The 22,794-nt window shown below is 44.6% G+C and overlaps 1 protein-coding gene across 1 annotated transcript; it reads left to right on the forward strand.

Annotated features, from left to right (window-relative positions):
• The first annotated feature begins 405 nt into the window (after positions 1-405).
• Positions 406-22,787, forward strand: LOC129855354 (synaptic vesicle membrane protein VAT-1 homolog). The gene is made up of 6 exons (XM_055922922.1): positions 406-1,121; positions 3,675-3,882; positions 6,537-6,707; positions 8,230-8,319; positions 8,746-8,987; positions 19,877-22,787. Exons 1-6 carry the CDS (start codon positions 681-683, stop codon positions 20,069-20,071), a joined length of 1,347 nt encoding a protein of 448 aa, XP_055778897.1. The 5' UTR covers positions 406-680; the 3' UTR covers positions 20,072-22,787.
• Positions 22,788-22,794: the final 7 nt, after the last annotated feature.

A 22,794-nucleotide genomic window follows, 5' to 3' on the forward strand; every position in this document is an offset into this window, starting at 1 on the left:
TTTTGCAGTTTTAGGACCCCTCAACTACAGGTTCCATTATGTCAATGGTTCCACACTGGGTCGAATAGTCTTTTTACACAATGTAATTAAAAACTTGCCCCTGTTGCTGCCTGCCTATTGTTGTTTCCAGAGAATGTCTTGAGATCAATAATCGATTGCAAAATTATACCAAATTGTTTAAGCTTCTTGAAAATTGGTCTTCTTGTTCTCCAATGCATACCTATCTAGGCTATATTTTGGTCATCATCCTTTCTATTTCACTGTTGACATAGGCCTGTAAGCCCCACGCACCTTGATGGCAACGCCACCTGTTGCTAAGCGAGCTCCGCCGACCTCTTGCTTTAGCTCCCCTCCTCTGACTAAAAATCCACTTTCCGCCCTTTAACCGTGGCCACATCCCGTCTGACTGCGCACTGCTCTCCATTGCCAAGTAGAATATCTGTCACTTTCCTAGCTAGGGTGCACGCACTAAAATCACCTCCTGGTATTACCTATTGTAATAGGCTATCTATATTTTTACAGTGGAATTGTGCACTGCAATAGACTAGTTTACGAAAAAAATACAATTTTACTGCAACTTCTGTAAGGTGTTTTTTAGGCTATCAGGGAAACCTGAGAAACAGAAGTACCAAAAAAGAAAAGCGCATTGGGAAAAATAGGCTATTTTTGTGATTCCGATCATGTCTGGCGAAGAGGCACCGGCACGACAGCAGCAAGAACCCGCAGAGGAGAAGACAGAGAACCCACCTACTGAGGAACCTCCATCGGAGGCAGCCCAAGAGGGTGAGCCATCCCCCGCGGAAGAGCCAGCAGACGAGCCTGTGGCGGCGGCGACCCCAGACAAAGCGCCCGTGGCGCCCGAGGAGGAAGTTTTCAGCTACCGTGCTTTGTTCCTAACGGGCTATGGAGGCTATGACAAAGTGAAGCTCCAGATGAAAAAGGGAAAGCCGAGCCTGAAAAGCGCAGAGGTGCTGGTGCGGGTCAAGGCGTGTGGTCTGAACTTCGCCGAGTTGTTGGGGAGACAGGGGTTGTATGAGCTGCTGCCGTCGCCGCCCGTCACGCCCGGGATGGAATGCTCGGGCGTGATTGAAGCATTAGGGGAAGAGGTGACGGATAGAAAAGTGAGTCTAAAAACATAGCATCATGTTTCTTTCAAGCCTTTTCTTTCTTTCTTTATGGTAGCCTATTGCTCATCATTTATATTCAAATCAAATTCATGGGCGAGGCCGCCCAATCAATACATCAAACGTGGCCCTTTTTGTCCAGGCACAGAACCGTTATATAGGCTATAATATTTTATTGAGGAGGCGTGCACAAAATCATGGTTAACAGTGCAGTATGACAGCACTGTTTTGGGCGCTCCTTTTACGTGATTTATCTCTTTAATATCTTCCTTTCTGCCTTCATATCGTTTTCTTAGTTATTCGTGCAGTCACAAGGCTGAAACAACATTGTGTCTCTGTACGAAAGCCTTATTACAAGATAATAAACATTTGAGTGGTTTTCGTCCTTGGCCGCATTATTGTCTTGATTTTAGTAGCAAATATTGGGCTACTATAATAGCAGTGAGCATATTCTGTCTTCCCAATGAAAGTCACATATCCTGTGGTCAGGGGGTGTGCCTTCCTGCACCCTATCTCGATGTGTTATAACACCTCCAAGAACCTGTTGAGAAGTGATTATCAGAGGTTGGGGTTAAGAGTTTTGGTTCTCCCCTGTCTCCATTTGTTCCCTCTCTGATACTTCCAGACTGTGAATATCCGAAGTGGGATGGAGATGTGAAATGAGTGATGACACTGACACTGCCATGCTGTGCTTCGAGAATTCCCCCAAGGGCTGTCAACTCATGTGGGCGTAACACTGCAATGACATGACCCAATCTATTTGATAAAGGGCTCTGATATAATATTTTGATAGCAGCAATATTTCCTTTGGCGTGTGTGCGTGTGTGTGTGTTTTGGCCCCGTGTTTGTGTGCAATTGTTTGCCGATGTGCAAGGTGAGCCTATGTGTGAGTCTGTCTGTCTGTCAGACCCAAATAGTCAGTACTGTTTGTAAAGTACATCATAACCCTTCACTGTTCCACAAACATGGTCAGTTACATTTGATATTTCCTTCTCCTCCCCCTTCATTTTCTTCTCCTCCCCTTGCCACACCCCTTTCAACCCTCCCTTCCCCCGAACAAATGGCTAGAAGAATCCTATAGAAGGACAGCACATTCTTTCTGCACAACTGGCCTCAAATCAAATTGTATTGGTCACATACACATGGTTAGCAGATGTTAATGCAAGTGTAGCGAAATGCTTGTGCTTCTAGTTCCAAGACACCTAACCACCACCCCCAACAACAACAGCCTAGAGTCAGAGTGCTGCCCGATCTGTGGACAATATAAGGCAGAGCCCAGCGGCTGCCTTTAGAGTCTGTTTTGGGATTAGCCTAGGCTTGGACCTGTTCCCGTTTCTGTTTATGCTGAGCTCAGTTTGTGTCTTTTGGCCAACATGGTCTCAACAACTCACTGTTTTATCGACGTTTGTCCGAACGGCCGCTTTGGCCCAACAATCAGTGAAGCTATCCAGAGGTGGACTGAGGGCGTGGCTGTTTCGGATGAGGTCACATGGGATATTTCCCGGGCTGAAACAGACACCAGCTTTGGGTCGTATTCATCAGGGCAAGCATTGCAATGTTTTAAAACGTTTTGCAATGAAAAAACAGAAATGAGCATTTCTTACTGGACAAATCCAATTAGTCCCTCTCTGTTTCAGTCAGTTTTAATCTGTTTGGTACAAATGAATACGACCCTGTTTTAAAATCTTCAGCCTTGTTGAATCCTCTTCGCCCATCCTAAAAAGACCAGATGGATGTGATCAGATTGGTCAGTGATCAAATGATGTCAACCGTTGATACATTCACTTTTCGAGCATAAAGCACCACCCACTTTTCCTCAGTGGCGTTTGTTTTTTCCGTGTTCTCTTGTTTTTCTTTTCTATTCATTCTTTCCTGGTATGTGTTATTGACTGGTTCTTTGAAATACTCAACCACCACTTCCACAGAACATTCCTGAACAATGGTATATTTTCAAATAGAAGTTTCATACAGGTTCTCTTAGGTCTCAATTGGTCATGCACCCTTTTGTGCAGACTTCGAGGTCATTGACCGCATAAAATGCAATGTGGCAATGTGATCTATGAGTCATGAGTACTTTATTGTCATGTGTTTGTGAGCAGCAGGAAGAGAAGCAACCCGTACATCTCGAGGAATTACAAACAGGAAATGTTATAATATTCAGAGACCGATTGGGCGACTTTCCTGCGTCTTCCGCCTCTTGGCCTCTTTCGAAACACAAATAAAAAGTCTACGGCTTGCCTGGTCCCAGATCTGTTAGACATTGACCATAGGAGTCGGGCAAGACCGCAACAATTGATCTGGCCCCAGGCAAGTAAGTCAGCAGTGCTCTCCTGACATGGGAGATTCAGCTATTGCAGGAGTGCATTTCAATAAAGACATCTCCTCCTCTCGTTCATAATATTCACATGGACCGTAGAAAGCAACTTCCAGTTGGCAACCACCACAATATTATTTTCATCCGAAAACTTTGCCACGCAAATAGTTGTCAGGATTTTCACGGCGTTTAAGTGTGTTGTGACTTACGGCCCATGTGAAATGTCCCTCTCTCAGGTGGGTGACCGTGTGTTGGTGTTGAGTCGTCACGGCCTGTGGCAGGAGGTGGTGGTTGTGCCTGCTAGCCAAACATTCATCATGCCAGAGTCAATGAGCTTCGAGGAAGCGGCGGCCCTCCCCATCAACTACCTGACGGCCTACATTATGCTTTTTGAGATGGCCAACGTCAGGGCCGGACAGAGCATCCTCATCCACATGGCAGCAGGTACAGTAGTGGTGGACACACACACACATCTACAAGGGCGCAAACACACACGCATACACACTCACACAAGTACACATACACACACATTCTTACAAACATACACACACGCTCATGTTTACTTACCGGAATGTGACTGATTGTATATCGAGAAGCACACACAAGTCACATACACACACATACTATAAAAATGTACCCCTTTCCCCACCACACACACTCCACAGCCCCAGAATGTCCCCTCGCAACCACGGTAGTACTGTATAACATAGCCATTCATCTGCACCACTGACTAGGCCTAAGTCATGGCTTTGACATACTTCCCTTGATCTTAGAATGGGAGATTGCACAGTATATAGTGTATGTGGACATACAAGTCTGTAGTGACTCCCCTGTCCTTTTACCCTGGAACAATATGCCTCCATTTCCATGGCAACGCCACCTCTTACCTCTGAGGATAACACTGTACGACATGCAGCACCTTAGCCAACTGACAACATAGATCGTTATCATCCTGTTGCTTTGGTAACACTCGACGTTTCACGTAGATTTTTTAGCTTCATGGCCTCGAAAAAACAAAACAAATATGGATAAGATAAGTAGGGTTTGGTTTATACTGTACTGCAGTGTTTCCAAAACTAGTGGTCATGGGCCCCATGTGGGGTCACCTGATTTGAAAATGAGGATGCGAGAGAAACCCCACCCCCAAAAAATACAAATGCTTAGTTCCTAGAACCGTGGTTATGTGAGTAACCTTCGAGCTACGCTAACGGTTTCTGTTTTCTTCCTACAAATTGGGCTCTACCTTTCTTGAACACACACAGACACAAAGTAGGGGCTCCGTTTTAACAAACTTAGCGCAATGGTGAATCTTAGTGCTGGTGGTAACGCTATCGGTCCGGGGGTGTGTCAGAAATATTTTTATGAGTGCAGTAGCTGGCGGTGGTGGTGCGAAAGGGCACGCTTCAACCAACGTGTAATAGATATTGAATTGCTGTCTGTGCCCAGTGGGTTGTGTTTTGAGTATCCACTATCAAATAAAATACAATTATATTTGTCACATGTGCCGTGTAGACCTTACTGTAAAATGCTAACTTACAAGCCCTTAAATGTAATACAATAAAATAACAATAACGAGGCTATATACAGGGGATACCGGTACCGAGGCAATGTGCGGGGGTACAGGTTAGTTGAGGTAATTGAAGTAATATGTACATGTACTGTAGGTACAAGCGACTATGCATAGATAATAAACAGCGAGTAGCAGTAGTGTAAAAAAAAGGGGGGGTCAATGCAAATAGGCTGGGTGCCTTGGGGGTAGAAGCTGTTCAGCCTTTTGGACCTAGAGTTGGCGCTCCGATACCGTTTGCAGTGCGGTAGCAGGGAGATGAGTCTATGACTAGGATGGCTGGAGTCTTTGACAATTTTTAGGGCCTTCCTCTGACACCGCCTGGTATAGATGTCCTGGGTGGCAGGAAGCTTGGCCCCAGTGATGTACTGGGCAGTACGCACTACCCTCTGTAGCGCCTTGCGGTCGGATGCCGAGAAGTTGCCATACCAGGCGGTGAAGCAACCAGTCAGAATGCTCTCGGTGGTGCAGCTGTAGAACTTTTTTAGGATCTGAGGACCCATGCCAAATCTTTTCAGTCTCCTGAGGGGGAATAGGCATTGTCGTTCCCCTTTTCACGACTGTCTTGGTGTGTTTGGACCATGATAGTTTGTTGGTGATGTGGACACCAAATAATTTGAAGCTCTCGACCTGCTCCACTACAGCCTCTTCAGTGTGAATGGGTGCGGGCTCTGCCCTCCTTTTCCTGTAGTCCATGATCATCTCCTTTGTCTTGGTCACGTTGAGGGAGATGTTATTGTCCTGGCACCACACTGCCAGGTCTCTGACCTCTTCCCTATAGGCTGTCTCATCGTTGTCGGTGATCAGGCCTACCACCGTTGTGTCGTCGGCAAACTTAAGGATGGTGCTGGAGTCGTGCTTGGCCATGCAGTTGTGGGTGAACAGGGAGTACAGGAGGGGACTAAGCACACACCCCTGAGGGGCCCCTGTGTTGAGAATCAGCGTGGCAGATGTGTCATTGCCTCACCTTGCCACTATGAAGGGGAGCGTGTGTCAGATAAACAGAATTTCAAGGTTTGCTAAAAGCTTTTAGAGCTTACAGAACATTATGTTACAGAACAGAGCCTGTTACAGAACAGTATGTCTAGAATACTGCAAGTGAGCCTTTTTTTTGTGCGTGGCACCAATCACCACACCTGGGATCAAATAGTATTTGAAGTCTTTCTACTGTATTTGAGCTTGATTCAGCTTGCCTAGCAAAATGGAACCAATGGAACCAATGGGAAGCTAAATATGTGGATGCAACCAATAAAATTGGATTTTGATTTGAAGTCCCAAAAGTGCCAAACCTGCTGGCTCAATCAAACTCTCAGTGTCCATCACATCTCTCCTCCATTAAATTTCACCATCCCGTCTCTTCTCCGTTATCCCGTCTCCACTCTATTAAATTTCTCCTCCATCACGAATCACCTTCATCAGGAATCACCTCTGTCACAATTTTCCTGCCTCCATGTTACCTACAGTATCTCTCATGCTATGTGTCCCTCGTGCCTCTCTCTGTGTCTTGTCCCCTTATGTCCCTCTACTGTAGGTGGTGTGGGCATCGCTGCCACCCAGCTCTGTCAGTTGCTGGAGGACGTGACCGTGTTTGGAACTGCGTCGGCCAGCAAGCACGAGACCATCGGCCAAGGGGGGGTCACCCACCCCATCGACTACCGTACACGAGATTACGCCGAGGAGATCCGTAAAATCAGCCCCAAGGGTAAGGATGGATTGGACATGCAGCCTGGTCCAAGATCTGTTTGTACTGTCTTGCCAACTCCTATGGTTATTGGTGTGACAATCACCATAGGAGTTGGCAAGACAACGCAAATAGATCTGGGACCAGGCTAAAGGGCAGTATCATCAGCATCACTGATAGATGCCTTTGTCATCTCCTCTTTGAAGTATTACACTATATATATAAAAGTATGTGGACACCCCTTCAAATTAGTGGATTTGGCTATTTCAGCCACACCCGTTGCTGACAGGTGTATAAAATCGAGTACACAGCCATGCAATCTCCACAGACAAATATTGACAGTAAAATGGCCTTACTGAAGAGCTCAGTGACTTTCAATGTGGCACCTTCATTGGACACCACCTTTCCAACAAGTCAGTCAAATTTCTGCCCTACTAGAGGTGCCTCGGTCAACTGTAATGCTGTTATTGTGAAGTGGAAATGTCTAGGAGCAACAACGGCTCAGCCATGAAGTGGCAGGCCACACAAGTTCACAGAATGGGACTGCAGAGTGCTGAAGTGCGTAGTGCGCAAACATTGTCTGTCCTTGGTTGCGACACTCACTACCGGGTTCCAAACTACCTCTGGAAACAACTTCAGCACAAGAACTGTTCCGTCGGGAGCTTCATGAAATGGGTTTCCATGGCCGAGCAGCCGCGCACACAAGCCTAAAATCACCGTGCGCAATGCTAAATGTCGGCTGGAGTGGTGTAAAGCTCGCTGCCATTGGACTCTGGAGCAGTGGAAACGTGTTCTCTGGAGCGATGAATCATGCTTCACCATCTGGCAGTCCGACGGACAAATCTGGGTTTGGCGGATGCCAGGAGAACTTTACCTTCCTGAATGCATAGTGCCAACTATAAAGTTTGGTGGAGGAGGAATAATGGTCTGGGGCTGTTTTTCATTGTTCAGGCTAGGCCCCTTAGTTCTAGTGAAGGGGAATCGCAACTCTACAGCATACAATGACATTCCAGATGATTCTGTGCTTCCAACTTTGTGGCAACAGTTTGGGGAAGGCCCTTTTCTCTTTCAGCATGACATTGCCCCCATGCACAAAGCGAGGTCCATACAGAAATGGTTTGTCGAGATCGATGTGGAAGAACTTGTCTGGCCTTCACAGATCCCTGACCTCAACCCCATCGAACAACTTAGGATTGAATTGGAACGCCAACTGCGAGCCAGGCCTAATCGCCCAACATCAGTGCCCAACCTCACTAATGCTCTTGTGGCTGAATGGAAGCAAGTCCCCGCAGCAATGTTCCAACATCTAGTGGAAAGCCTTCCCAGAAGAGTGGAGTCTGTTATAGCAGCAAAGAGGGGACCAACTCCATATTAATGCCTGTGATTTTGGAATGAGATGTTCGACGAGCAGGTGTCCACATACTTTTGGTCATGTAGTGTATCATTGCATACGATGTAAACTGTATGTCAAGCCTCTCGATCAGTACTAGTGATCCACTCGAGCAAATCAGTTTCCAATGGCCTTTCTGTCTCTTTCCCTCAGGATTGGACGTTGTCCTGGACCCACTGGGAGGCTCAGACACCCAAAAGGCCTTTAGTTTGCTGAAGCCCATGGGCACCCTCATAGTGTTTGGTAAGAGACTAAATTATCGTTGTTTGTACTAGCGTTTACATTACTCGCCTCCTGTCATCTCAACCGGCGTTCAGTGTTTACCCACCTTTTTCTGTACCACTACATCCCTCCCTTACCGTAAATTTTATAGAAGATTAACATTCTATTTGCAATTCTAACATGTTCCATGGTATGTGAAATGACTTGATAACCTGCTTCCAATACATTTAAAATGTATTGAGGGGGGGGGGGGGGGGGGGGGGGAATGCATTCCAAGCTAGCTTTTCAAGTGTTTGCATTTTTTAAGTGTTACAATTTAATTTGTGTTACAGTAAAATGTGATGTTGTGTAATTATTATATTTACACCACGTTTTTAACATGTACATTTCTGGCAGGGTGGTAATGTCCTCTCCATGTGTCCCTGACTTCATGACTCCATTACCCAGGTGCAGCCAACTGTGTGACGGGTCAGAAGAAGAACCTATTGGCGGTAGCCAAGACCTGGTACAACCAATTCACCATCAACACCCTGAGGCTGATGCATGCCAACAAGGCTGTGTGTGGCTTCCATCTGGGCTACCTGAGTGACGAGGAGGAGCTCATCACCCAGACCATGACCCGCCTACTGGAACTCTACACCCAGGGCAAGATCAAGCCCCGCATTGACTCCACCTACCACTTTGAACAGGTGGGTGGGTGGGTGTGTGTGTGTGTGTGTGTGTGTGTGTGTGTGTGTGTGTGTGTGTGTGTGTGTGTGTGTGTGTGTGTGTGTGTGTGTGTGTGTGTGTGTGTGCGCACACAGGTGCAGTGAATATATAGGAGTAGCTCAGTGGCTATACATTATATCCAGTATACAGTACCAGTCAAAATTTTGGACACGCCTACTCATTCAAGTTTACCTCATGAAGCTGGTTGGGAGAATGCCAATACTATTTTCTACATCGTAGAATAATAGTGAAGACATCAAAACTATGAAATAACACAAATGGAATCATGTAGTAACCCAAAAAGTGTTAAACAAATCAAAATATATTTTAGATTCTTCAAAGTAGCCACCCTTTGCCTTGATGACAGCTTTGCACACTCTTGGCATTCTCTCAACCAGCTTCATGAGGAATGCTTTTACAACAGTCTTGAAGGAGTTCCCACATATGCTGACCACTTGTTGGCTGCTTTTCCTTCACTCTGTGGTCCAACTCATCCCAAGCAATCTCAGCATCCCAAACTATAGCTCAGCATTCAACACCATAGTACCCTCCAAGCTTATCATTAAGCTCGAGGCCCTGGGTCTGAACCCTGCCCTGTGCAACTGGGTCCTGGACTTACTGACGGGCCAACCCCCGGGTGGTGAAGGTAGGAAACAACACCTCCACTTCGCTGATCCTCAACACTGGGGCCCCACAAGGATGCGTGCTCAGCCCCATCCTGTGCTCCCTGTTCACCCATGACTGCGTGGCCACGCCCGCCTCCAACTCAATCATCAAGTTTGCAGACGACACAACAGTAGTGGGCCTAATTACCAACAATGATGAGACAGCCTAAAATAACCTCTCACCCAACGTCAACAAAACAAAAGAGCTGATCGTGGACTTCAGGAAACAGCAGAGGGAGCACCCCCCCTATCCACATCGACGGGACCGCGTTGGAGAAGGTGGAAAGCTTCAAGTTCCTCAGTGTACACATCACTGACAAACTGAAATGGTACACCCACACAGACAGTGTGGTGAAGGCGGCGTAACAGCGCTTCTTCAACTTCAGGAGGATAAAGAAATTTGTCTTGGCACTTAAAATCCTCACCAACTTTTATAGATGCACAATTTAGAGCATCCTGTCGGGCTGTATCACCGCCTGGTACGGCAACTGCACCGCCCGCAACCGCAGGGGTCTCCAGAGGGTGGTGCGGTCTGCCGATCGCATCACCGGGGGCAAACTACCTGCCCTCCAGGACACCTACAGCACCCGATGTCACAGGAAGGCCAAAATGATCATCAAGGACAACAATCACCCGAGCCACTGCCTGATTGCCCCGCTATCGTCCAGAAAGCGATGTCAGTACAAGTGCATCAAAGCTGTGACCGAGAGACTGAAAAATAGCTACTATCTCAAGGCAATCAGACTGTTAAATAGCCATCACTAGCACATTAGAGGCTGCTGCCCTATATAGACTTGAAAACATCACTGGCCACTTTAATAATGGAACATTACATTACTCATCTCATATGTATATACTGTATTCTATCCTATTCTACTGTATCTTAGTCTATGCCGCTCTGACATTGCTCGCCGAAATATTTATGTATTCTTAATTCCATTCCTTTACTTTAGATTTGTGTGTGTTGTGTGTATTGTTGGGAAATTGTTAGATATTACTGCACTGTTGGAGCTAGAAACACAAGAATTTCACAACACCCGCAAAAACATCGACAAAACACTCAAATTTGATTTGATTTGAAGAGTGTTCAAAGCTGTCATCAAGGCAAAGGGTGGCTACTTTGAAGAATCTCAAATATAAAATATATTTTAATTTGCTTAACACTTTTTTCATTACTACATGATTCCATGTCATCACTATTATTCTATAATGTAGAAAAAAGTAAAAATAAAGAAAAACCCTTGAATGAGTAAGTGTGTCCAAACTTTTGACTGGTACTGTATATATATAAACTCAGCAAAAAAAGAAACGTCCCTTTTTCAGGACCCTGTCTTTCAAAGATAATTCGTAAAAATCCAAATAACTTCACAGATCTTCATTGTAAAGAGTTTAAACACTGTTTCCCGTGCTTGTTCAATGAACTATAAACAATTAATGAACATGCACCTGTGGAACGGTCGTTAAGACACTAACAGCTTACAGACGGTAGGTAATTAAGGTCACAGTTATGAAAATTTAGGACACTAACGAGGCCTTTCTACTGACTCTGAAAAACACCAGAAGAAAGATGCCCAGGGTCCCTGCTCATCTGCGTGAACGTGCCTTAGACATGCTGCAAGGAGGCATGAGGACTGCAGATGTGGCCAGGGCAATAAATTGCAATGTCCGTACTGTGAGACGCTTAAGACAGTGCTACAGGGAGACAGGACGGACAGCTGATCGTCCTCGCAGTGGCAGACCACGTGTAACAACACCTGCACAGGATCGGTACATCCGAACATCACACCTGCGGGACAGATACAGGATGGCAACAACAACTGCCCGAGTTACACCAGGAACGCACAATCCCTCCATCAGTACTCAGACTGTCCGCAATAGGCTGAGAGAGGCTGGACTGAGGGCTTGTAGGCCTGTTGTAAGGCAGGTCCTCACCAGACATCACCGGCAACAACGTCGCATATGGGCACAAACCCACCGTCGCTGGACCAGACAGGACTGAAAAAAAGTGCTCTTCACTGACGAGTCGCGGTTTTGTCTCACATGGGGTGATGGTCAGAATCGCGTTTATCGTTGAAGGAATGAGTGTTACACCGAGGCCTGTACTCTGGAGCGGGATCGATTTGGGGGTGGAGGGTCCGTCACGATCTGGGGCGGTGTGTCACAACATCATCGGACTGAGCTTGTTGTCATTGCAGGCAATCTCAACGCTGTGCGTTATAGGGAAGACATCCTCCTCCCTCATGTGGTACTCTTCCTGCAGGCTTATCCTGACATGACCCTCCAGCATGACAATGCCACCAGCCGTACTGCTCGTTCTGTGCGTGATTTCCTGCAAGACAGAAATGTCAGTGTTCTGCCATGGCCAGCGAAGAGCCCAGATCTCAATCCCATTGAGCACGTCTGGGACCTGTTGGATCGGAGGGTGAGGGCTAGGGCCATTCCCCCCAGAAATGTCTGGGAACTTGCAGGTGCCTGGCAAATCTGGCGCAGTCCATGAGGAGGAGATGCACTGCAGTACTTAATGCAGCTGGTGGCCACACCAGATACTGAATGTTACTTTTGATTTTGACCCCCCATTTGTTCAGGGACACATTATTCCATTTATGTTAGTCACATGTCTGTGGAACTTGTTCAGTTTATGTCTCAGTTGTTGAATCTTGTTATGTTCATACAAATATTTACACATTTTTTTATTTTTTTTATTTATTGTTTTTATTGTTTTTTACCTTTATTTAACTAGGCAAGTCAGTTAAGAACAAATTCTTATTTTCAATGACGGCCTAGGAACAGTGGGTTAACTGCCTGTTCAGGGGCAGAACGACAGATTTGTACCTTGTCAGCTCGGGGATTTGAACTTGCTACCTTCCGGTTACTAGTCCAACGCTCTAACCACTAGGCTACCCTGAAGGTACCACATATATATATATACATATATACAGTTGAAGTCGAAAGTTTACATACACTTAGGTTGGAGTCATTAAAACTCGTTTTTCAACCACTCCACAAATTTCTTGTTAATAAACTATAGTTTTGGCAAGTCGGTTAGGATATCTACTTTGTGCATGACACAAGTAATTTTTCCAACAATTTTTACAGACAGATTATTTAACTTATAATTCACTGTATCACAATTCCAGTGGGTCAGAAGTTTACATAAACTAAGTTGACTGTGCCTTTAAACAGTTTGGCAAATGCCAGAAAATGATGTCATGGCTTTAGAAGCTACTGATAGGCTAATTGACATCATTTGAGTCAATTGGAGGTGTACCTGTGGATGTATTTCAAGGCCTACCTTCAAACTCAGTGCCTTGACATCATGGGAAAATCAAAAGAAATCAGCCAAGACCTCAGAAAAAAAATTGTAGACCTCCACAGTCTGGTTCATCCTTGGGAGCACTATCCAAACGCCTGAAGTTACCACGTTCATCTGTACAAACAATAGTATGCAAGTATAAACACCATGGGACCATGCAGCCATCATACCGCTCAGGAAGGAGATGCGTTCTGTCTCCTAGAGATGAACGTACTTTGGTGCGAAAAGTGCAAATCAATCACAGAACAACAGCAAAGGACCTTGTGAAGATGCTGGAGGAAACAGGTACATAAAGTATCTATATCCACAGTAGAACAAGTCCTATATTGACATAACCTGAAAGGCCGCTCAGCAAGGAAGAAGCCACTGCTCAAAAAACGCCATAAAAAAGCCAGACTACGGTTTGCAACTGCACATGGGGACAAAGATCGTACTTTTTGGGGAAATGTCCTCTGGTCTAATGAAACAAAAATAGAACTGTTTGGCCATGATGACCATCGTTATGTTTGGAGGAAAAAGGAGAACGCTTGCAAGCTGAAGAACACCATCTCAACCGTGAAGCACGGGGGTGGCAGCATCATGTTGTGGGGGTGCTTCGCTACAGGAGGGACTGGTGCACTTCACAAAATAGATGGCATCATGAGGGAGGAAAATTAGGTGGCCATATTGAAGCAACATCTCAAGACATCAGTCAGGAAGTTAAAGCTTGGTCGCAAATGGGTCTTCCAAATGGACAATGACCCCAAGCATACTTCCAAAGTTGTGGCAAAATGGCTTAAGGACAACAAAGTCAAGTTATTGGAGTGGCCATCACAAAGCCCTGACCTCAATCCTATAGAAAATTTGTGGGTAGAACTGAAAAGGCGTGTGCGAGCAAGGAGGCCTACAAACCTGACTCAGTTACACCAGCTCTGTCAGGAGGAATAGGCCAAAATTCACCCAACTTATTGTGGGAAGCTTGTGGAAGGCTACCCGAAACGTTTGACCAAAGTTAAACAATTTAAAGGCAATACTACCAAATACTAATTGAGTCTATATAAATTTCTGACCCACTGGGAATGTGATGAAAGAAATAAAAGCTGAAATAAATCATTCTCTCTACTACTATTATGACATTTCACATTCTTAAAATAAAGTGGTGATCCTATCTGACCTAAGACAGGGAATTTTTACTAGGATTAAATGTCAAGAATTGAAAAACTGATTTTAAATGTATTTGGCTAAGCTGTGTGTAAACTTTCGACTTCAACTGTGTATATACAGTGGGGCAAAAAAGTATTTAGTCAGCCACCAATTGTGCAAGTTCTTCCACTTAAAAAGATGAGAGAGGCCTGTAATTTCCATCATAGGTACACTTCAACTATGACAGACGAAATGAAAAAAAAATATCCAGAAAATCACATTGTAGGATTTTTAATGAATTTATTTGCAAATTATGGTGGAAAATAAGTATTTGGTCACCTACAAACAAGCAAGATTTCTGGCTCTCACAGACCTGTAACTTCTTCTTTAAGAGGCTCCTCTGTCCTCCACTCGTTACCTGTATTAATGGCACCTGTTTGAACTTGTTATCAGTATAAAAGACACCTGTCCACAACCTCAAACAGTCACACTCCAAACTCCACTATGGCCAAGACCAAAGAGCTGTCAAAGGACACCAGAAACAAAATTGTAGACCTGCACCAGGCTGGGAAGACTGAATCTGCAATAGGTAAGCAGCTTGGTTTGAAGAAATCAACTGTGGGAGCAATTATTAGGAAATGGAAGACATACAAGACCACTGATAATCTCCCTCGATCTGGGGCTCCACGCAAGATCTCACCCCGTGGGGTCAAAATTATCACAAGAACGGTGAGCAAAAATCCCAGAACCACACGGGGGGACCTAGTGAATGACCAGCAGAGAGCTGGGACCAAAGTAACAAAGCCTACCATCAGTAACACACTACGCCGCCAGGGACTCAAATCCTGCAGTGCCAGACGTGTCCCCCTGCTTAAGCCAGTACATGTCCAGGCCCGTCTGAAGTTTGCTAGAGAGCATTTGGATGATCCAGAAGAAGATTGGGAGAATGTCATATGGTCAGATGAAACCAAAATAGAACTTTTTGGTAAAAACTCAACTCGTCGTGTTTGGAGGACAAAGAATGCTGAGTTGCATCCAAAGAACACCATACCTACTGTGAAGCATGGGGGTGGAAACATCATGCTTTGGGGCTTTTCTGCAAAGGGACCAGGACGACTGATCCGTGTAAAGGACAGAATGAATGGGGCCATGTATCGTGAGATTTTGAGTGAAAACCTCCTTCCATCAGCAAGGGCATTGAAGATGAAACGTGGCTCGGTCTTTCAGCATGACAATGATCCCAAACACACCGCCCGGGCAACGAAGGAGTGGCTTCGTAAGAAGCATTTCAAGGTCCTGGAGTGGCCTAGCCAGTCTCCAGATCTCAACCCCATAGAAAATCTTTGGAGGGAGTTGAAAGTCCGTGTTGCCCAGCAACAGCCCCAAAACATCACTGTTCTAGAGGAGATCTGCATGGAGGAATGTGCCAAAATACCATCAACAGTGTGTGAAAACCTTGTGAAGACTTACAGAAAACGTTTGACCTCTGTCATTGCCAACAAAGGGTATATAACAAAGTATTCAGATAAACTTTTGTTATTGACCAAATAATTATTTTCCACCATAATTTGCAAATAAATTCATTAAAAATCCTACAATGTGATTTTCTGGATTTTCTTTTCTCATTTTGTCTGTCATAGTTGAAGTGTACCTATGATGAAAATTACAGGCCTCTCTCATCTTTTTAAGTGGGAGAACTTTGGTGACTGACTAAATACTTCTTTGCCCCACTGTATGTATGTATATATATATATACACACACCGAGTCTACAAAGCATTAATAAGAACACCTTCCTAATATTGAGTTGCACCCCTCCTTTTTGCCCTCAGAACAGCTTCAATTTGTCGGGGCATGGACTCTACAAGTTGTCGAAAGCGTTCCACAGGGTGGCATGCTGGCCCATGTTGACTCCAATGCTTCCCACAGTTGTGTCAAGATGGCTGGATGTTGTTTGGAGTGTGGACCATTCTTGATACACACGGGAAACTGTTGAGTGTGAAAAACCCAGCAGCATTGCAGTTCTTGACACCAACAGTTTCACCTGGCACTTGACTTGCCCATTCACCCTCTGAACGGCACACATACACAATCCATGTCTCAATTGTCTCAAGGCTTAAAATTCATTCTTTAACCTGTCTCCTGCCCTTCACCTACACTGATAGAAGTGGATTTAACAAGTGACGTCAATAACGGATATAGTATATATTTGTGGCTCGGGGGCTCCTCCATAGCAGACGCAGAGAACGTAGTATTTCATGGACTCCTGCAGTCTAACAGAGTTTACATACAGATGTCGGATCTTAATTTGATCACTTTTGTTGTGGTACATTTTCCTGCGCATCAGGAAATTCAAAAGAGCCTCATGATTTAGATACATTCACTGGAAATTCGCATTTCTCTTTCTCTCCATGCGGGGGAAATCGAGTCATTCGGACCAGTGCCAGCTATCAAAATCATCCTCCCTCGCTCGCTCAAATGCTAAACGCACCAGAATGAATATGAATAAATGTCCTACTGCTACTGTAAGGTCATATATCATACTACTGCGACATTCAAGTGTACAAAAATGTATCTGAAATGCAGCCATACACATCAACAACCGTCGGCGTATATAGCTTAGTAACACAAGATATATATTGATCTCCACTACGACATACACTCCACTACAAGTGTGAAATTGTATCCGAAATGCATTTATATATGCATTTCGGATATATATTATCGAAAAGAGGACATCTTAAGGTTTCTAGCGAACCTAAGGTTACGAATGAACTGTCAAAATTGATTTCAATCGTGGCCTGGGGTGTTCTAGGGACTAGGGCCTCCTGTCAGTATGTGTTCGATTCCGGTCCACACCCTTCTGGCACAAATACCTAAATCCTGGATTGGCTTGATTTAGTTTCACATTTCAAATAATTATAGAAAGTCCAAGGATATTTTACCCTTGATACTAACAGTAGGTTACACCAACATTAGTTTCCATTCATACAAAGTGTTGGATATTTGCCACAGTAGATTTGCCACCGTAAACAAGTAAATACTTTATTTCTACAATTCGTAAATCTTGCCAATCAATAAATCAAGTTGTTCCGATGATAATATCAACCAGAGGGCGAACATATCTTGAAAGACTTTGGTTGCAAGCAGGACTAAGGTAACAAGGACATAATGTTTTACGGAGCGGTAATGAGGTGGCCAATAATGGTTGCAATTGAGATTAGCTGTGTTTATGAATTTAGCGGGTATTGGTGGTTTAACGAGGCATCAGCTGGCGATAATCTAGTGCCATTGATGGTTGCAATAAGCCCCTTGTTATTTGATTATATTGTAGCGACCCGCACAGACAGCTGTGTGTTATGTGTTAGGCTAGTAGGTGGTTGTGTTCGCGGGGTCCGACATGTCAGTCAACCTGCTATCTGCCAATCACGGGAATGCCTGGAATGTTCTGATGCCGGGCATCCTGGTGGTTGGCGGAGTGGCGTGGAGGGGGGTTGGGCAGGGGGATGGAGCATTGGAAGTTAAGACCAGGTTTTGCCTTTGTTCTCTCTCTTACGTCTGGGCTTCACAAGAGAAGGTCACGATTGGCTTGTGGGCTATCTTTCATTTATTTGGCGTGGGCTACGGCCAAACAGTAGCCTGTGTAAAGTTGGTTTAATAAACCGTCCATTCGTAAACTCAATCCTCTGTCTGGACAGTCGTTCTTTTATGATCTAGTCAGGTCATTACATTGGTGTCAGAAGTGGGATCCCAGGGTCGTTACAATATTCCAATACATTCTGTAGGCTACCCGTTAGCCTATCCATTATCACATGGTGAAAGGTGTGAAAACCCGATAATAGGCTACTGTTTGTGTTTCTCTGGCTGAGTTGATAGCTGATTTGGCCATCAGTTGATTGACAGATGTAGACCTACTGTAAAACGATCCACTTTCCTCCAGTGTGGATGCTCGCCCACGTTGTATAGTTAGGCTATGTGTAACTTGCCAATGTAGTTTATGGTCTTTGGTGTGGATGGCCCTTACAGTAGGTGAGATTTCCATTGCTAAACTGTTATGGCTGTAACTGCTGGACCACACAGGCACTGAGGCCACCAATAATTTATTCTGCCTATTGCTTGCCTTGAACATATAATAAAACCATTTATTTTCCCTAACGAAAAAATACATCTTAGACCCTACAAATATGTCAATTTATTATAATCCACATACGAATTCTGCTGTAGCCTGCACGTAGTCTACATAATCTACCTGAACTGGCGCCCAGTGGACCTGCAGTCTAAGGTGCAATGTAGGTAAAGTACTGCATTGTATACAAACACTGCTTCCAGCTGCCCCCTGGTGACGATTCTAAATATTTCTGTATTGCTTTCATATAATCCCTCCAGAGGCTTGCACTCTTCCTTCCACTGCCTTGAAAGGCTATGTTTACACCTAGCTCTCCTGCTTCTTTAGTAATGTCTGATATTATGTCTGCTCAACAGGGTTGGACATCGACAGACTGTGTGGGAGGCAGAGAGGGTTTGAGAGAGGGGGGAGGGAGGAAGAGGTGGGGGTCTTTTCAAATCCCAAATCTGTTTACAAAGAGGTGCTACAACAATTTCATTATAGACTGACTGATTTGTTTACTTAGTATTCGCCAACCCAGTGGTTTCCATTGCGACGGTTGAGAGCCTTTCCAGAGAGGATGGGAAACGTCTCTCCCCCTGCTCCTATCCACTTGACCCCCTTCTGATTGGTCAGAAGGCTTGGCGTCAAAGGTTAGATTGATTAGTCGGTGCCTCGGTGTGACAGGAAATATGACTGGTGTATAGCTAGACCTCTTGTTGCTATGCGACTGCCTGGAAGCCGGTATCGTATCCGACTCCTTTTGAAAGGAGTGAATGAATGGAATAGTCATAGGATTGGTAGAATGAATTTTATATTTAATCTAACCTTCCTATGAAACTTTGTATCTATTGCAACTGGCATGTAGCCTATCTACGTCAGACTAACAGACTCGCCACTTGAAGAACGTGTGATGCTACATACTGTTGTTACAAGCTCATTTTCTGTGTGACATTTTCATGACATTTCCAATAGTTCCTTGCATATTAATAATAATAATTAAATCAATATTTGACATTCATTGAAACTGTTTTGACAGCAGTCTCCCCACAGATATTAGCTCTTTGCTATCCACCCTAGCCTTCCTCCCTCCCTCCCCTTCCTGTTTACACGGTCTGACGTGTCAAACTCACTGCAATTCTCAGCCCCTCCCGCTGATATGGGTCTGATGCCGGCAGTTGCTAGGTGACCGGCCGTGGTTGCCGTGGCGTCGGTTGTTAGGGGAAGCTTTGTTTGAGGTGCCGTGGGGTGGGGTGAGCGGAGAGAGCAGGGGCAGTGGAGTCAGAGAGGCACTTGTGTGTGTGTGTGCAGTCCTAATTAAATAGGGACAAACCCTTTCAGTATTCATATGACGGACAGAGAAGATGTCATTATCTGAGCTTGGTAAAAGGAGAGGGTTTGATGCAGATTTCCAATGTGTTTATTACAAATGGGAAAGAAACTGGATCCTGAACATCCAACTTTTGCACAGGAGCTAAAAAAGAAGAAGAGCATCTCTCTCTCTCTCTCTCTCTCTCTCTCTCTCTCTCTCTCTATCCCTCTCCCCCTCTCTCTCTCTCTCCCTCTCACCCTCTCTCTATCTCCCTCTTTCAGTTGGTTGGTTTGTCGATCTGTATTTCAACCTTTCTGTCTGCCTGCCGTCTCTCTTTTCTCTGTTCCTCCATCAGGTGGGTGACGCGATGAGGCGTATGCACGAGCGCAACAACATCGGCAAGGTGATTCTGCTCCCAGAGCCAAAGAAAGAGGAGGAAAAGCCCGAGTCCAACCCTGAGCCAGCAGAGACAGAGGACAAGGAAGAGGAGGAAAATGAGGAGAATAAGACGGAGACCAGCACAGAAGAGGTCAAGAGAGAGGAGAATTGAGAAAGGGAGAGTATGTATGTGAGCAGTAGACTTGAGCACTTCAACATTGGCCTTCTTCTCTACTCCTCAGTCCATGTCTCAGAAATCGACCATTGCCTCAGTGTTTCTATCTGTTTATACGTGTGAGGTGAAGTTGCCCCTAAGTGCTGATCTAAGATCCTTTTTTTCTTTTAAACCTCCTTTTGGTTAAAAGGTAGATTCTGCGAAACACAAAATAAACAGCCGTAACAGGCCGACTTCAGCAACAACAACGAGCACAAGGCGAGGCTGATTTCTACGCAGTTGTTGTCAAACAGCTATACTGACGCAGGAGACTGAAGCGTCAGCCGTGCACGTGCACAGATGCTCCGCGTGAGTGCATCGTCTTGCAGTGTGCTCGTCTGCAATATCGTTGGCTTACCTTGCCACTCGCGCCAACGGCACATCGCTGAGTCTCGGTTTAATAAGGCTAGGTTAAGCTGAACTTAGAACTGCGCTTAGGGGCAAATGTGTATGGTGGTCTTGTTCTACTGACACTAGTGACTTAGTCATGTTGTTTGTAAAATAGCTACTCAGAAAAGTTGCTATGTTTCCGGTATGTTCCAAGGCCTTATGTTTCAAAGGAAAACGTGCCCCATTAGCAACACTTCACGAGTCATCAATGTAGACCCCTTTACTGTAATTTGTCTCCCTACAAGTTGAATTGCATGCTCTTCTTGATTCAGCAGGCAGATACCGTATTGTTATATGAATTGGAGGTCCAGCTTTTAAACGAAAACGTGTTAGTATTTTGCATTAGTGAATTATGGTGTGTGTGTGTGTGTGTGTGTGTGCGTGTGCACGTGAGCGTTTCTGAGTGATATATGGTTTGATGTTGTTTGAATTGTGCTTTGCCAGATTTCTCTTTCAATGTCTTAATGTCATATTTCAACATGTAAATTGTCGCTGACTTCGTGGCCACTTTTGAGAATACTATGAGACCAGTATTTAAGTGTCGTTCGTTAGATGGATTGTTGCTTTTTCCTGACCTAGTGTGCCAAATTAAACACCAACTTTCCCCTTTGCCCATATATCACAAAAATAATGAAAAACAGGGCCTTCCTTTACCTTGTCAAACTGTTTGAATTGTTCTTGATTAAACAATGTCCCGGTGACCTTGTGGTAAAAAAAAAAATATTTGGTACAAGCTTTTCTTGTCAACACTCTGCTTTCGTTTTGTCATTATCGTCGCACGGCTCTCAATGTTGAACAGTGCCTCTTCAGTATCAAAAGTATAATAGGAATATACTTATTATATACTTAATATACTTTTTTTATATTAAGTATATAAACAATCCCAGTTTGTAACTGTGTATTCTCAAGGATTGCCCCAGCCTTCCTCCAGACCAGTCAAGTTTCTCTGACTTAAGAAACAGGAGAACGTGGGAACACACTTGACTATTGCATCAACTATAGTGCTTGCTCTCTGGACACTTTCTCGTTGGTGCCACAATGTTTTATTCTACGATGATCTGCAGCGAATAGGCCTATATCATTCGCTATTATCTGTGGCCAAAATATCATATGACACACACAAATAGAACACTTGATTTGTAGAATTTGTATTAGGGAATTTCACATTTTACCCCACCGTGTTTTCATGGTGAATTGTCACTGTGTTCCATTTCATATCATTGGATCCGTATCTTATGGCTTTCATGAATGACTCCAAATGGTCTTGCAGAGCTCATGGTCTAGTATTGACACACCCGGCTGATTGCAGATGTATACCGAACCTGGAGACTGAGGTTCGATTCTCATGACCATTCTTTCTACTGTATCTCCCCCTCTAATTCTGTTCTGACTAAATCAAGTTTGCAAATACAAAATGAGGCTCTAATTCCACTCTGCTTTCAAAACTCCAAATGGTTAATATAAGAGGAAGCAGATGTTTTTCCCAGCTGTGGCGGTAACCCGACGCAGCAGAGAAAGGAAGCTACTCTTCTCCCCGTCCAAAACCACGCCACCACACACATTCCACTCATACTCTCACTCCCTCTCTCTCTCTCTCTCTCTCTCCGGAGAGCCTTCCCATCTCTTTATTTTCATGTTAAACAAGTCAATTGAAATGTAACTTTTGTTTAGGAATGTGTTTAGGATTAGTGTTTGTTTTTCCATTTGTAATTTTTCCTCTCTGTCAGAAGTGAAAATGGAAAGGTTGGGTTTGTGTAGTGTTCCTTCTTTCCTGGCATTACTATGAATGAGGTATGAGCTAAGACATGGCTGGGATTTTCTGGAAGGAATTGGGACCGGGAATCTGAGTATCTGATTCTTTTCCCCCCCAGAGTCCTTATGACCCTGCAGGTGTTTCCACCCATTCTGAAACCTGAATCATACTGACCGTTGATTTTCATTGTTCAGAGCCAGCGGTTTGTTGTGGTAATGCGTTTGTTGCTCAAATCCCCATATTTGTTTGCCTATTTTTACTTCATCCAAAAGCACCTACGGACGTACCCAAGCCCTTAATATGACACTACTAACTTTACAAGTGGTTTGTTTATGTTATCATACACTTCCTTGATGTATTTGAAGTCTTTGATTGAAATTCTCTGCAGTGCTTGAATCTGTGTTTTCACCACTTTCTATGACGCTGTCCACATGAACTGGTGACGCTTTTCTGATGTTTTGCCCTATGCCTTACCTGTATTGTACTGTACATGTTTTCTGAAATGAATAAATTGCATTCCAAAATGACAAACTGGCTT

This window comes from Salvelinus fontinalis, chromosome 1 (genome assembly GCF_029448725.1).
Source record: "Salvelinus fontinalis isolate EN_2023a chromosome 1, ASM2944872v1, whole genome shotgun sequence".
NCBI classification, from domain to species: domain Eukaryota; kingdom Metazoa; phylum Chordata; class Actinopteri; order Salmoniformes; family Salmonidae; genus Salvelinus; species Salvelinus fontinalis.